Source organism: Cucurbita pepo, chromosome LG09 (genome assembly GCF_002806865.2).
Source record: "Cucurbita pepo subsp. pepo cultivar mu-cu-16 chromosome LG09, ASM280686v2, whole genome shotgun sequence".
Classification (NCBI taxonomy): Eukaryota; Viridiplantae; Streptophyta; class Magnoliopsida; order Cucurbitales; family Cucurbitaceae; genus Cucurbita; species Cucurbita pepo.
The window spans coordinates 2,599,656-2,612,599 of NC_036646.1; the positions used below are offsets into that span (position 1 = coordinate 2,599,656).

General features: G+C 36.3%; 3 protein-coding genes across 4 annotated transcripts; all 3 read right to left on the bottom strand.

Annotated features, from left to right (window-relative positions):
* Positions 1 to 661: 661 nt before the first annotated feature.
* LOC111801923 (lysM domain receptor-like kinase 3) lies at positions 662 to 2,510 on the bottom strand. The gene has a single exon (XM_023686159.1). It carries the CDS (start codon positions 2,190 to 2,192, stop codon positions 903 to 905), a length of 1,290 nt encoding a protein of 429 aa, XP_023541927.1. The 5' UTR covers positions 2,193 to 2,510; the 3' UTR covers positions 662 to 902.
* A 1,954-nt stretch (positions 2,511 to 4,464) lies between these two features.
* On the bottom strand, positions 4,465 to 5,518 carry LOC111801928 (probable acetyltransferase NATA1-like). Of its 2 annotated transcripts, none has more exons than XM_023686168.1 (2): positions 5,037 to 5,518; positions 4,465 to 4,928 (listed from the first exon to the last, which is right to left on the bottom strand). In XM_023686168.1, the coding sequence occupies exons 1-2, from the start codon at positions 5,436 to 5,438 to the stop codon at positions 4,623 to 4,625; spliced, it is 708 nt and encodes a 235-aa protein (XP_023541936.1). In that variant the 5' UTR covers positions 5,439 to 5,518; the 3' UTR covers positions 4,465 to 4,622. The 2 variants fall into 2 exon arrangements, with proteins under 2 accessions (XP_023541936.1, XP_023541937.1); XM_023686169.1 differs by having other exon boundaries at positions 4,465 to 4,867; positions 4,976 to 5,518.
* Positions 5,519 to 6,522: 1,004 nt separating this feature from the next.
* Positions 6,523 to 9,586, bottom strand: LOC111801921 (phenylalanine ammonia-lyase G4-like). Its single transcript, XM_023686156.1, has 2 exons — positions 9,127 to 9,586; positions 6,523 to 8,458 (listed from the first exon to the last, which is right to left on the bottom strand). The coding sequence occupies exons 1-2, from the start codon at positions 9,543 to 9,545 to the stop codon at positions 6,709 to 6,711; spliced, it is 2,169 nt and encodes a 722-aa protein (XP_023541924.1). The 5' UTR covers positions 9,546 to 9,586; the 3' UTR covers positions 6,523 to 6,708.
* Positions 9,587 to 12,944: the final 3,358 nt, after the last annotated feature.

Sequence of the window (12,944 nt, forward strand, 5' to 3'; positions counted from 1 at the left end):
TGTACCCACATTGAACCGACCGACCCAACATGACTAGAACATGACTAGCGATTCGATGTAAATTTTTAACGCTAAGCATTAAAATTGGAAGTGTTCATATGACACAGTAACCAAATCAACTCCGACTATTCCAACCCAAAAGTTGGATTATATTTTTTTTAATTGAGTTGAATTATTTGAAAATCGAAAATTCAATAAAGTTAACATATTTTTGTCCGATAAACCCAATTAACCAACAAGCTCGAAAACCCAATTAACCAACAAGCTCGAAAAATAGGATCGCAACTTAACCCCCACCAAATTATACTCTACTCCTAAAAAGATTAATTGATATTAATGTCAGTGATGACTCGTAAATATTTAATATTTAAATTTTATAAAATTTTAATTATTAATATAGCATTATTTAAATAATATAATAATTAAAAAAAAAAAAAAAAAAAAANATCTATTACACTCACTCTCACATATCCGCCGTGATTCCCCTCCTCGAACGTGTATTTCAACACCTCGTTGCCGGAGATCAGTTCTAGAATCACTACTCCGAACGCGTAAACGTCGATTTTCTGGCTCATCGTCCCGTNATCACAGAATCACAGCCAAAATTTGGGAGCTTGTCTAAAAAAATAAATATAAATTTATAAGAGATAAAATAATAATAAACTTTGAAGGAACCCGTTTATTTATGGGCAGATATATAAAGAATTCATGTCATACTAATATTATGCACATAATGTCGCCCAGAAAAAAATTAAAATCTCTCCAAAATTATATTAAAAATTAAACTCTGACCCCAAAAAATAGCGGAAATTAAATTTAATTAAGAAGAATTACCAAAAAGAAAAAAAAAAATTGATGTACAGTGTGTGCCGACTGTCGTCTCACATTCCCCTGTCATGCTTTCACCGAGGAGCAAATGAAGCCGACATGTCGACAGGCTTCCCAATGCTCTCAGCCCACCGCCTCGATTCCAGAAACAGCTTCGATATCTTCACGGCAACCCGACCGATATCCGGCCGCTTATCCGGGTCCTCCTCCACACATTCCAACCCGACAACCACCATCTTCTCCGCCACCTCCATCGGAAAAGAATCCTTCAATCTCCGATCCACCCATGTCCGAACCCCACCGACCCCACTTTCCACCGCCTTTCTCGCTGTCTCTATTACACTCACTCTCACATATCCGCCGTGATTCCCCTCCTCGAACGTGTATTTCAACACCTCGTTGCCGGAGATCAGTTCTAGAATCACAACTCCGAACGCGTAAACGTCGATTTTCTGGCTCATCGTCCCGTTCGCCATCATCTCCGGCGCTATATACCCTCTCGTCCCTTCCAATTTCATCTTCTTACTATTCGACCGCTTTGGTTGCCTGTATGTCGTAATCTCTAATTCGTCTCCTTCTTCCTCCTCCCCCACCATAGCCAACTCGCCGCTGAGCTCCGCGGCGCCGAAATGGCAAATTTTCGGAGTTAGGGTTTCATCGGTTATTACAATGCTGGAGCTCTTGATGTGATTGTGGATGAATTTCATGTCCAATCCAGAGCAATGGTGGATGTAATCGAGTCCGTGCGCCAAATCGGCGGCAATCTGCATCCGAGAAATCCAGGTCGAAAGGACGGTAAAATTAGGGTTCCTCGGATTGCGAAGACATTCTGCGAGACTTGCTCCAGCGATAAATTCGTACACCAAATAAATATAATTCCCCGAAATCGACGCGCCGAGTAGCTTCACCAGATTGTTATGGTGGCTCCGGCAGATAACAGACAACTGATGCTTCAACTCCGGCAACTCAATCGGGCGGAGCAATTTCCGCTGGAAGACGATAACGTCTTTTCCCCTAATTAAGCACCGCCACGAAGTGGCGGACGAAGACGAAGAGAACGGTTTGGAGATGAAACCGTTCGTTGCAGAACGAATCTCAGAAAACTCGTAAATCAGAGGATTATCGGGAAGAGATTCCTTGAAACTAGCAAGAGAAGCGCGACTAGAAGCGGAAGATTTCGACGAATTCTTAGTACTCGATTTCGTATCCGTAGTGGTGACATTGTAACTCGCAAAATCCACAGAACTGGACGGATCCGGATGCGAAGACGACGCAGTAGCGAAGGATTTCGATGTTCGTTGATGGCGAGAAGATCTAGGGCTCTTGGGCTCGATCACATCCGTGCTTTTCTTAGATTTGCACATCGGAGTGACGAAATACGAAATCGAAGATCAGAAAACATAAGGACAGAAACGGCGTCGTCTTCGCCGTCGCCGTCGAGATTGAGCGTCTGAATGGGGAAATCCAGGTGGTGGAGTAATCTAGGGTTTTGTCTGCAACAGAAATTGAATACTTTCAGTCATGTCGCTGTCAATCGGAGAAGACAACCCCAAAACGACGACGAAGAGCCGAGTTTAGAAACGGTTCTTGAAAATAAATAAAAAAATTAAAATAAAATCGTCCGATAATTTTCTACGCCGGCAATTCCACGCGGGTGTGTTAGCCTTTGATTCCTCCAGGGATTAATTTATAATTAAAAAGAAATTAAGAAGAAAAGGCATTTTCATACATTTATTTTTATGTTGAAAAAAAAAAACTCTATTTTCGTGCATTTTAAAATTATTATTTAATTTAAATCGTAGTTTAAAGTTGTATAATTTCATGGATATTAGAAAAATTCAATATTCATAATATTTAAAAGATTAATTAAAATTAAACATAATTTATTTATTTCTTGGACTAAATAAAAATAAATAAATATTTAGTATTCTACACGTCTTTTATCAATTAGAAACAATAAAGTCACATAGTTGTTTAGTGACATTAATAGATATGAAAAAAATAATAATAATAATTAAAAATTATATTTTTTTATGAAAAAATAAATGTGAGACCGTTATTGAATTTAAAAATTAAGCAATTGACAAAAAATATATATATTTAAAAAAAAAATTAAAAGAGTAAACATAATTATAGAAGATATTTTGTAGAAGTTTATATGCAATGAGGGATATCATGATGATGTATATTATATATAAGTTATGATGATGTATATTATATGATATAATGTTTGAAATATATATATATATATATAGAAAAATACAAGATTAATGTTATAAACCAAACTTCTCCCACTAATCCAACTTTGATGTTGACCATTTGGACTCGGATGAAAAAGTCTTATTATAATCATTATTAGACGAAAATAAAAAAATTAAATGATTTAATATTACTTTACATTTATTTATTGTTTATTTCTTTTTTATAAGCTTGATATTCATTTAATTTTGTTTAGTATTTAATATTTGAATTAGTTTTTATTGAGTAAATTGAGATTTATTTAAAATTAAATTATAATGTTAAGAATTATAAAGAAGTTTAAAAATGAAATAAAAAATAAACTGATTAAAAATTATTTCCACATTCTGTTTCAACACAAATTCAAAAGTAGGCCTTATTATAGCTTACCCACTAATGATTTAATATGACTAAGATAAATATGAATTAATCATTGAAAAATAAAACAACACTTTTATCCTTTTAACATAAGGTCAAGATTTATACTTGATATAATATATAGTTTATGAAGTTTATTAATTCCCTTGCAGTATGCTTTATTGCCAAACAAAACATGAATGTCCCACTCCAAATACAATACGTCAAGGAACAACAAAAGCTTAACCCCACTATACTTTCCATTCACGTATCTTGTTTGATAATGCTTGTGTTTTTTTTTTTTTTAATAATAAAAAAACCTTCCTCGTACTCATTTTCGTCACCTATTTCATTTCTCGTCCCTACAAAAATTTCTTATTCCCACCGTCTACCATTTCTCGATCTACATAATCTCGTTCCCAACTCCCATTTATCCGGTCTACATAATACATAATCCCGTCCCCGAATCCAATTCATCCAATCAATGTAATACATAGTCCCTTCCCCAAATCCCATTTATCCGGTCGACGCAATACGGGCAATAAACAATCCCGTCCCCGGGTCCCATTTATCCGGTCGACGCAATAAACAATCCCGTCCCCGGGTCCCATTTATCCGGTCGACGCAATAAACAATCCCGTCCCCGGGTCCCATTTATCCGGTCAACGCAATACACAATCCCGTCCCCGGACCCCATTTATCCGGTCAACGCAATACACAATCCCGTCCTGGGACCCCATTTATCCGGTCAACGCAATACACAATCCAAATCCTTACAAAGCTAACCAATAGGACCTTTAAACCATTTGGAACGAGGAAGAAGAAGCAATGGGTCATAACATTTTTAAGAATCAGAGCCACAGTGTCAAGCAATTATCAATAATGGGTTCACAATTAAGTCAAAAAGCACACAGTTCAGAACCTTTATCATTCTTCATTTCTAAGTCAAATTAGAGATTCTAAAACAAACCCACATCAGATTCAGAATTAAGCAGAATAATGTTCATGAAAATGGCAGAAAATGAAGATGAACACTGCAGATCATGATCAAAAACTTCAGAGATTAACATTAACTTAAAAACCATACACTGATAAGACGACACTCTAATGGGAATTGCATAAGCAATTCTCTCCAGATTCTTCAAGTGAAATGAAAAAGCTACAAAACGCGTAAAGAAATAGTGAAAACTCCATTAGTTTCAGTTAGTATTTCCATAAACCTGAAGCGCATCGCCGGTGAGTCGACAGATTCTCCACTCCGGCAAGATTTGCGCACCCATTTCCTCGTAAAATTGGATTGCGTTTGTGTTCCAATCAAGCACCACCCACTCCACTCTCCCGTAATCCATTTTCACCGCCTGTTTCGCCACCGCCGACAGCAATATTTTCCCCAAACCCTTCCTCCGGTAGCACTCTCTCACGAAGATATCCTCTATATAGAAACCTGGCTTCGCCAAGAAGGATGAGAAATTGGGGAAAAATAGAACAAATCCAGCAACCGCGATGTTTTNCCGGTAGCACTCTCTCACGAAGATATCTTCTATATAGAAACCTGGCTTCGCCAAGAAGGATGAAAAATTGGGGAAAAATAGAACAAATCCAGCAACCGCGATGTTTTCATCTTCCGATTTGAAAATCTCCCGTTCTGGATCTTCCACAGGGAGATCAGAATTGATGATGTGAACGACGGGGGTGTAGTTAGGGTTAGCGTTATGAGGGGAGTTTTCGGGGAAGGGTTTAGGGGAAACTTCGAGGATGAAAATGGTGAACGATCGGAACGGCGGATCGGAGAAGAGATTGGCGGAGAGAGCAGATTCGGTGGCGGAGAAGAGATGGGTTAAGCGTTCGAAGACGGCCATTTGGTGGATGAGTTTGTGAATGTGAGGGACGTCGGAAGGGGTAGCAAGACGAACTCGTGAGAACAGAGGGTGACCGATTGGAGTAGAACCCGCCGGAACTGTGTTGGGCGGCGTTGGCGTTGGAGTCGGAGCCGGCGGAGGAGCAGCGGCGGCCATTATCGGTGAAGCGACGGAAAGCCGATCGGACTGAGTGAAGTTGCAGAAATATCGAAGAAGCGGTTTTCTTGAGCGATGAGGAAATTGTATCCTCGCAGATTTGATTTTAAGCACTTTGAGAAGGGTAAATATGTCTTTTCCACAATAATGATCAGGAAATTTCTAGATACTAGCTGAGTCACTCGTTCAGTAAACCTTTTATCCATATTTCTACCAAATTAAAATAATATAAATAATTATTTATGCATTTTTTAAATACAATTTTGATTTCGGGGAGGACAGGGAAGCCTTCTTTGTCTACGTCTCTGTCCCCGTCTCTTATTTCAATTTCCATCCCTTTATTTGTGTCTTAGTTTTGATTATATATAGTGGGGGAAGGGTCGGGGCCAGGATAGGGACGAGAATATAAACTCTTTACCCGTATAGCTAATAGGGAGAAATCTCTCTCTGATCCCTCACTCGTTCCTGGTTTAAAGAATGTTTCTCCACTTTATTTGGAGTGACAGCCCGAGTTAAACAGACATCTCTAATATACACTTAATTTTTCAGTGGACGAAATAGGAGGCCGAACTCGATTAGAGATGCTTTACGACTAGGGCATGGCTCGAGAATCACTCACCTCCAATTGCTTCTATCACAACCGACACTTCAAAGCTAGGTGGAGGTGAGTTGTGGTACCTTTCATCCTTCCTTTTGTGTCATCATTCGTACTTTTCTTTCTTTTTACTTTTCTTGACTTGTCTAAGTGAATCAACCAGAACATCTGACTAACTAGACCAAAACTCGTTGCCTTTAACCTTTGACAATCCGACCTAAACTCCTATTTATTTTTTATAAATTTAAAAGCAAAGATTTTGCTAGTGACAAGTAGACGCCTGGACTCAGTTAGAACCGAGCTCAGTAGGTTAGGCTACTCATTAGCTCTTGAGCTCCTTGATGGGCTCAAGAAAGGTAATCACCAAGCCAAGGTTTCCATTCCAGAACCCCTAAATTTGAAGGAAGAGCCAAAGTGATTTACTATTATATTCATACTCGGTCAATCTCCTATTCAAATGAAAAAGGACGTAATCGAGGTAGATCGAGTAGTAAACCAAGAGTTCGATTCAATTCGTTTAAACCCGTCGTTATTTCCTTCTTACATTACATATAAACACAACTATCAATCGAGCTACTTTGCTCGCTCCCGAACATAACCCAATTTTGTGGTTCCTATTACACAAACACGAACAAACACAAATCAAAACAACAACAAAATCATAAATCAAACCATCTAGTTGATAGGTAGAGGAACACCATTCCACCCTTTCAAACACTCCAACATCGGATCAATCAACTTCCCACCTGAAATAGCTAAGAACACCTTATCAAATTCTTCCCCAGGAGATTTGATTTCTTCCCCTGTTAATAAACTCGTCCCCAATCCTTCTCTCACAAACTTATACAATGGGTATGATCTACATTCCTTGATTTGATTCGGAATCGTCGAGTTTTCGTTTTCAAATTGAATTCTTGTATGTTCTACCTCTTTTGGCAGTAGTGTTCTTAGTTCTTCCTCAAATTCTCCAATCTTATGAAAAATCGAAGTGTTCATAGCTTGTTCTTTCTCCCCATTCCTCAAAGCTTGATCCACAAGAACCTGTCTTAGCTTCTCCATTAATGGGTATGTACCACTGCAAGGATCATCAATATAACTGAATATCTGTTCTCGATCAACCACTTGAAGCAGATGTTTTTCACTGAATCGAATCGGATGAAGCTCGCCATTATACTTAGTGATTAGAACTTTCTTCACTACTTGACTGATTGTGTTCTTCACTGTGTTCTTCAAATTCTCCTCCAAGTGTCTCAAATCAATAGCTTGGCAAAGGGCTACCAAGAAAGTAGTGGACATCAGCTTCAAGATCTCCACGGCCTCCTCTGTTTTTCTGGATGATATCAATCCCAATGAGTTTACATCTTGGTTGTGTTGCTCGGCGCTTTGGACATGGTTGGTGACAGGGTTAGCTAAGAATTGAAGCTCAGAGCAATACGATGCCATGGCGATTTCAGCTCCTTTGAATCCATAATCCAAGCTGGGATTACGACTTGCTGAGAGATTTGAAGGTAACCCATTGTTGTAGAAATCGTTTACCAGCTCTGAGAATTGAGCAAACATGAGCTTACCAATTGAAGCTATGGCTAATCTTGTGTTGTCCATTGATACTCCAATGGGTGTCCCTTGGAAATTCCCTCCATGTAATGCTCTGTTTCTTGACACATCGATTAATGGGTTGTCGTTTACTGAGTTGATTTCTCTCTCGATCATCTTCGTTGCAGCTCGGATGACCTCAATTTGTGGCCCGAGCCATTGTGGGGATGTTCTTAATGCATATCTGTCTTGTTTTGGCTTCTGTAATGGGTCGATTTCGTGCTGTTTTTGAGCTGATTTTACATAAGAGCTGCCGGATAATATATGTTCCATTACCGCCGCCGCTTCGATTTGTCCTGGATGATGTTTCAATTTATGCGTTAAATGGTCGGTGAATTCGGGCTTTCCTTGCATAACTTCAGCGAAGACAGCCGACAAGACGACAGACAAAACAGCCAAAATGTTAGCTTCGAAAAGCACCATGGACGCCAAGCCAGACCCGACGGCGGTGCCATTGACAAGCGCGAGGCCTTCTTTAGGCTGTAATTCGAAGAACCCACCATGGATTCCGGCTAGCTCGAAGGCTTTGGATGGGTTAATGAGCTCGCCGGAAGGTCCGACAGCTTTGGAATTTGGTCGTCCGATTAAGAGGGCAGCTATGTAAGACAGAGGAACTAGATCGCCTGAGGCTGTTATGGTTCCTCTTAGTGGTAAACATGGAGTAATGTTGTGGTTTAGAAACTTGGCTATGGCTTCCAAAACCTCGAATCTAATGCCGGAATAGCCCTGTAATAGAGTGTTGATTCTTACTAACATGGCGGCTCTTGTCGCCGCCGGTGGCAGTTTATGAGAAGATTCTGCGCCGGTGCCAAAGATTCCGGCGTTCAAAAACCTGTGAAAGGAAACAAAAAAATGTCAAACAATTAAAATTAAATGATTATCAAATAAATTAATGAAATTAATTAGATATATGCAACTCAACAAATTGAATGAAAATTGAATAAATCAACGATTTTATTTTTTTAAAATAAAGTCAGAATTTAATTGGTCAAATAATTTGAGTCATTTTGAATCAAAAATAAAAAATAAAATGTCAATTATACAAATAATCGAATGCTTTATATCTACACAAAATCATAAATTTAAATTAAATTATTGAGATTTTAATGATCCACGATATTCTTTTTATTTATTTATTTATTATTATTATTATTTTAAGTATAATATAAAGACTTCAAAATTTATTATTTTTTATTTCCAAGTTGGCCTTTACCTACCACAAAGTTCATTAATCTATTAAAAATTATTTATTTTTTAAAATTATTTTTTATTATTTACAAAATTCGGAAATTTTACCAACCACAATCTCCTTTTTTTTTTTATTTAAAAATAAATAAAAAAAACATAAATTTTGATTTTTTTAAACATTATATTTCATAAATTATATAAAAAGCTTGAGATACCTAATAATAACTACTTACCTTATAAAAAAATAAATAGATAAAATTAAATAAAATTTTAAATTTAAGTTTATAATTTATATTAAAATTAATTACCGACCTAATAAGTTCTCGTTGAAGAGCTCCGCCCTGTCGAGTTCTCCGATGGGAGGTTGCACCGAAGCCGGTGGTGACGCCGTAGCTATCGGTTCCTTTATTCATACTCTCCATCACCCAATCGCTGCTGGCCTTGACCCTGGCTCGGCTCTCCTCCGCCAGCGCCACCGTGACATTCCCGCCGGCGGCGTTGGCAATGGCGGCAACTTGAGCAATCGTCAAGCTCTCGCCACCAAGCCGGACCACCGGGTTTCGATACTCCTCCACCATCTTTGTCACTAAATCCAAATGGCTTCCTTTCATCGCCTCCGCCGCCGCACCCCAGTTTAACGGGTCGGAATAAGAGTCGCCGTTGGTGTTACAAAGGTTCAATGTGGCGGCGGCGGCGGCGGCGGTGGTGCCGTTTTGGTGATTGAGCGCCATGGAAAGCGGCGGAGATTAGAGAAATGGGAGAGAAATTTTGATCGGAGGGATTTGATTGGGTTACCAGAATTCTGCGGCGTTTTATAGAGAGAGTAATTGATGGTCGGGTGGGGTTAGCCGATGGGTTAGTTGAGAACTGATTATGACCGTCCGATCAGTGTGGGGGAGGAGATTTCGACACGTGGCGATATGGTGTTTGGTGTATAAGCGCGCTTAGTGGGAGGGGAAAAAGAAGGTGGGTGAAGTAGCCGTATCTGACATGCCGACCTTGCTTTGCTAAATATAATTAAGGTCAATTCTTTTTTTTTTTTTTTTTTTTTTTTTTTTTTTTTTTTTTTTTTTTTTTTTTTTNATATTTTAGCCCATTTTAATATTTTTGATGCCATATTAATAAAAATAAAATAAATTTAAATTTTTAAAAGTTTAATTTAAAAAATTAAACAAAACACTGACTTTTTAAAATAAAAAAGAAAAAATATCATTATTAATATCCTTAATTTATATAAAAAAAATTATTATTAATATATGAATAAAAACGGTCTATTTTTAATTATTTTAATTTTTAAAAAATTAAGATAATTAATGTTACTTTTTTAAAATTTAGGTTCTTTTCAAATTTTGGTATTAATAGTTAATTGATTTTTTTTAATAAAAAAAATTGTTTGATAATAAAATTATTTGACTTATTTTTTTTATTGAATATATGTATTAATTTTTATTAAATTTTAATCATCCTCATAATGAAATTAAAAATTACTGTAAACTCGGGTTTTTTTTGTCAAATAAAATGAAATATTTATCAAAGTTTTTTTTTTACGTGACAGATTTGAAACTTTTTTTTATTTCTCGATCCAAGTTTAAGATACGAAGCTCTACTAGTCCTTTACTCTCAATTTTACCTCGACGATGTCGTAGATAATTCGAACAACTTAACGGAGTGTAAAAACATGTCTCAATTTTTTTTTTTTTTTTTTTTTTAANGGGTTCTTTTTAAATTTTGGTATTAATAGTTAATTGATTTTTTTTAATAAAAAAATTGTTTGATAATAAAATTATTTGACTTATTTTTTTATTGAATATATGTATTAATTTTTATTAAATTTTAGTCATCCTCGTAATTAAAAATTACTGTAAACTCGGGTTTTTCGTCAAATAAAATGAAATCTTTATCAAATGTTTTTTTTTTTTACGTGACAGATTTGAAACTTTTTTTTTTTTATTCTCGATCCAAGTTTAAGATACGAAGCTCTACTAGTCATTTACTCTCAATTTTACCTCGACGATGTCGTAGATAATTCGAACAACTTAACCGAGTGTAAAAACATGTCTCAATTTTTTTTTTTTAAGAGTTTACCGTTTCAACGAACTTCATTAATGCTCATTATAAAAAAGTAACAAATTTTTGTTTTTGGTTTCATTTGATCATTTTGATTAATAGTCATTTTATGAGTTAGTTGTATAATTAATTTATTTCCTGTTATATGGTTGGATTTTTTTTTTTTTTAAAAAAAAGTTAAATTAATAAAAGTATTTATCTAAAAAAATACTCTTAAATTTTCGTACTTTTAAAATTTTAAAATTAGAATTAAAACTTTTTATTTTTATAAATAAAAAATAAAATAAAAAAATATTGTTTTAAAATCTCTCCCTAACAGATTATTTCCAAAAAAAATTTGAATTTTGATGTTATAATGAGTAGAAACCTCTGCTAGTAGATGCATTTTAAAAACTTTGAAGGGAAAACTAAAAAAAAAAACAATATCTACTAGCGGTAGGCTTGAGTTGTTACAAATGATATCATAGTCCATCATCGAATAGTGTGAGACACTGCTTGGAATAGGGCTAGACCCTCTTCATAGTAGATGACAATATCTACTAGCGGTAGACTTGAGTTGTTACAAATGGTATCATAGTCAGTCATCGGACACTGCGAGACACTGCTCGGAATACGACTAGACCCTCTCCATAATAGATGACAATATCTACTAGCAGTTAGCTTGAGTTATTACAAATGGTATCATAGTCAGTCATCGGACACTGCGAGACACTGCTCGGAATACGACTAGACCCTTTTCATAGTAGACGACAATATCTACTAGCGGTAGGCTTAAGTTGTTACAGATGGTATCATAGTCAGTCATCGGACACTGCGAGACACTGCTCGGAATACGGTTAGACCCTCTCCATAGTAGATGACAATATCTACTAGCGGTAGGNTTGCTTAAAAATAAAAACAATGAATTATTAATTTGTGTGCCTAGGTGAAGAGTTTACCGTTTCAACGAACTTCATTAATGCTCATTATAAAAAAGTAACAAATTTTTGTTTTGGTTTCATTTGATCATTTTGATTAATAGTCATTTTATGAGTTAGTTGTATAATTAATTTATTTCCTGTTATATGTTTGGATTTTTTTTTTAAAAAAAAAAAGTTAAATTAATAAGAGTATTTATCTAAAAAATACTCTCAAATTTTCGCACTTTTAAAATTTTAAAATTAGAATTAACACCTTTTTATTTTTATAAATAAAAAATAAAAGAAAAAAATATTGTTTTAAAATCTCTCCCTAACATATTATTTCCAAAATAATTTGATGTTATAATAATTTCCAAAAATAATATCTACTCGCTGTAGGCTTGAGTTGTTACAAATGATATCATAGTCAGTCATCGGATAGTGCGAGACACTACTCGGAATAGAGCTAGACCCTCTTCATAGTAGACGACAATATCTACTAGCGGTAGGCTTGAGTTGTTACAGATGGTATCATAGTCAGTCATCGGATAGTGCGAGACACTACTCGGAATAGGGCTAGACCCTTTTCATAGTAGACGACAATATCTACTAGTGGTAGGCTTGAGTTGTTATAAATGGTATCATAGTCAGTCATCGGATAGTGCGAGACACTACTCGGAATAGAGCTAGACCCTCTTCATAGTAGATGACAATATCTACTAGCGGTAGGCTTGAGTTGTTACAGATGGTATCATAGTCAGTCATCGGATACTGCGAGACACTGCTCGGAATAGGGCTAGACCCTCTCCATAGTAGATGACAATATCTACTAGCGGTAGGCTTGAGTTGTTACAAATGGTATCATAGTCAGTCATCGGACAGTGCGAGACACTGCTCGGAATACGGCTAGACCCTTTTCATAGTAGACGACAATATCTACTAGCGGTAGGCTTGAGTTGTTATAAATGGTATCATAATCAGTCATCGGATAGTGCGAGACACTACTCGGAATAGGGCTAGACCCTCTCCATAGTAGATGACAATATCTACTAGCGGTAGGCTTGAGTTGTTATAGATGGTATCATAATCAGTCATCGGATAGTGCGAGACACTACTCGGAATAGGGCTAGACCCTTTTCATAGTAGACGACAATATCTACTAGT

Bases quoted from the DNA above. Each gene is read 5' to 3' on its own strand.
- LOC111801921 (XM_023686156.1), bottom strand. From the start codon at position 9,545: ATGGCGCTCAATCACCAAAACGGCACCACCGCCGCCGCCGCCGCCGCC. The intron at 8,459-9,126 runs GTCGGTAATTAA...TTCCTTTCACAG, and splicing joins CTTCAACGAGAACTTATTAG to GTTTTTGAACGCCGGAATCT.
- LOC111801928 (XM_023686168.1), bottom strand. From the start codon at position 5,438: ATGGCCGCCGCTGCTCCTCCGCCGGCTCCGACTCCAACGCCAACGCCG.
- LOC111801923 (XM_023686159.1), bottom strand. From the start codon at position 2,192: ATGTGCAAATCTAAGAAAAGCACGGATGTGATCGAGCCCAAGAGCCCT.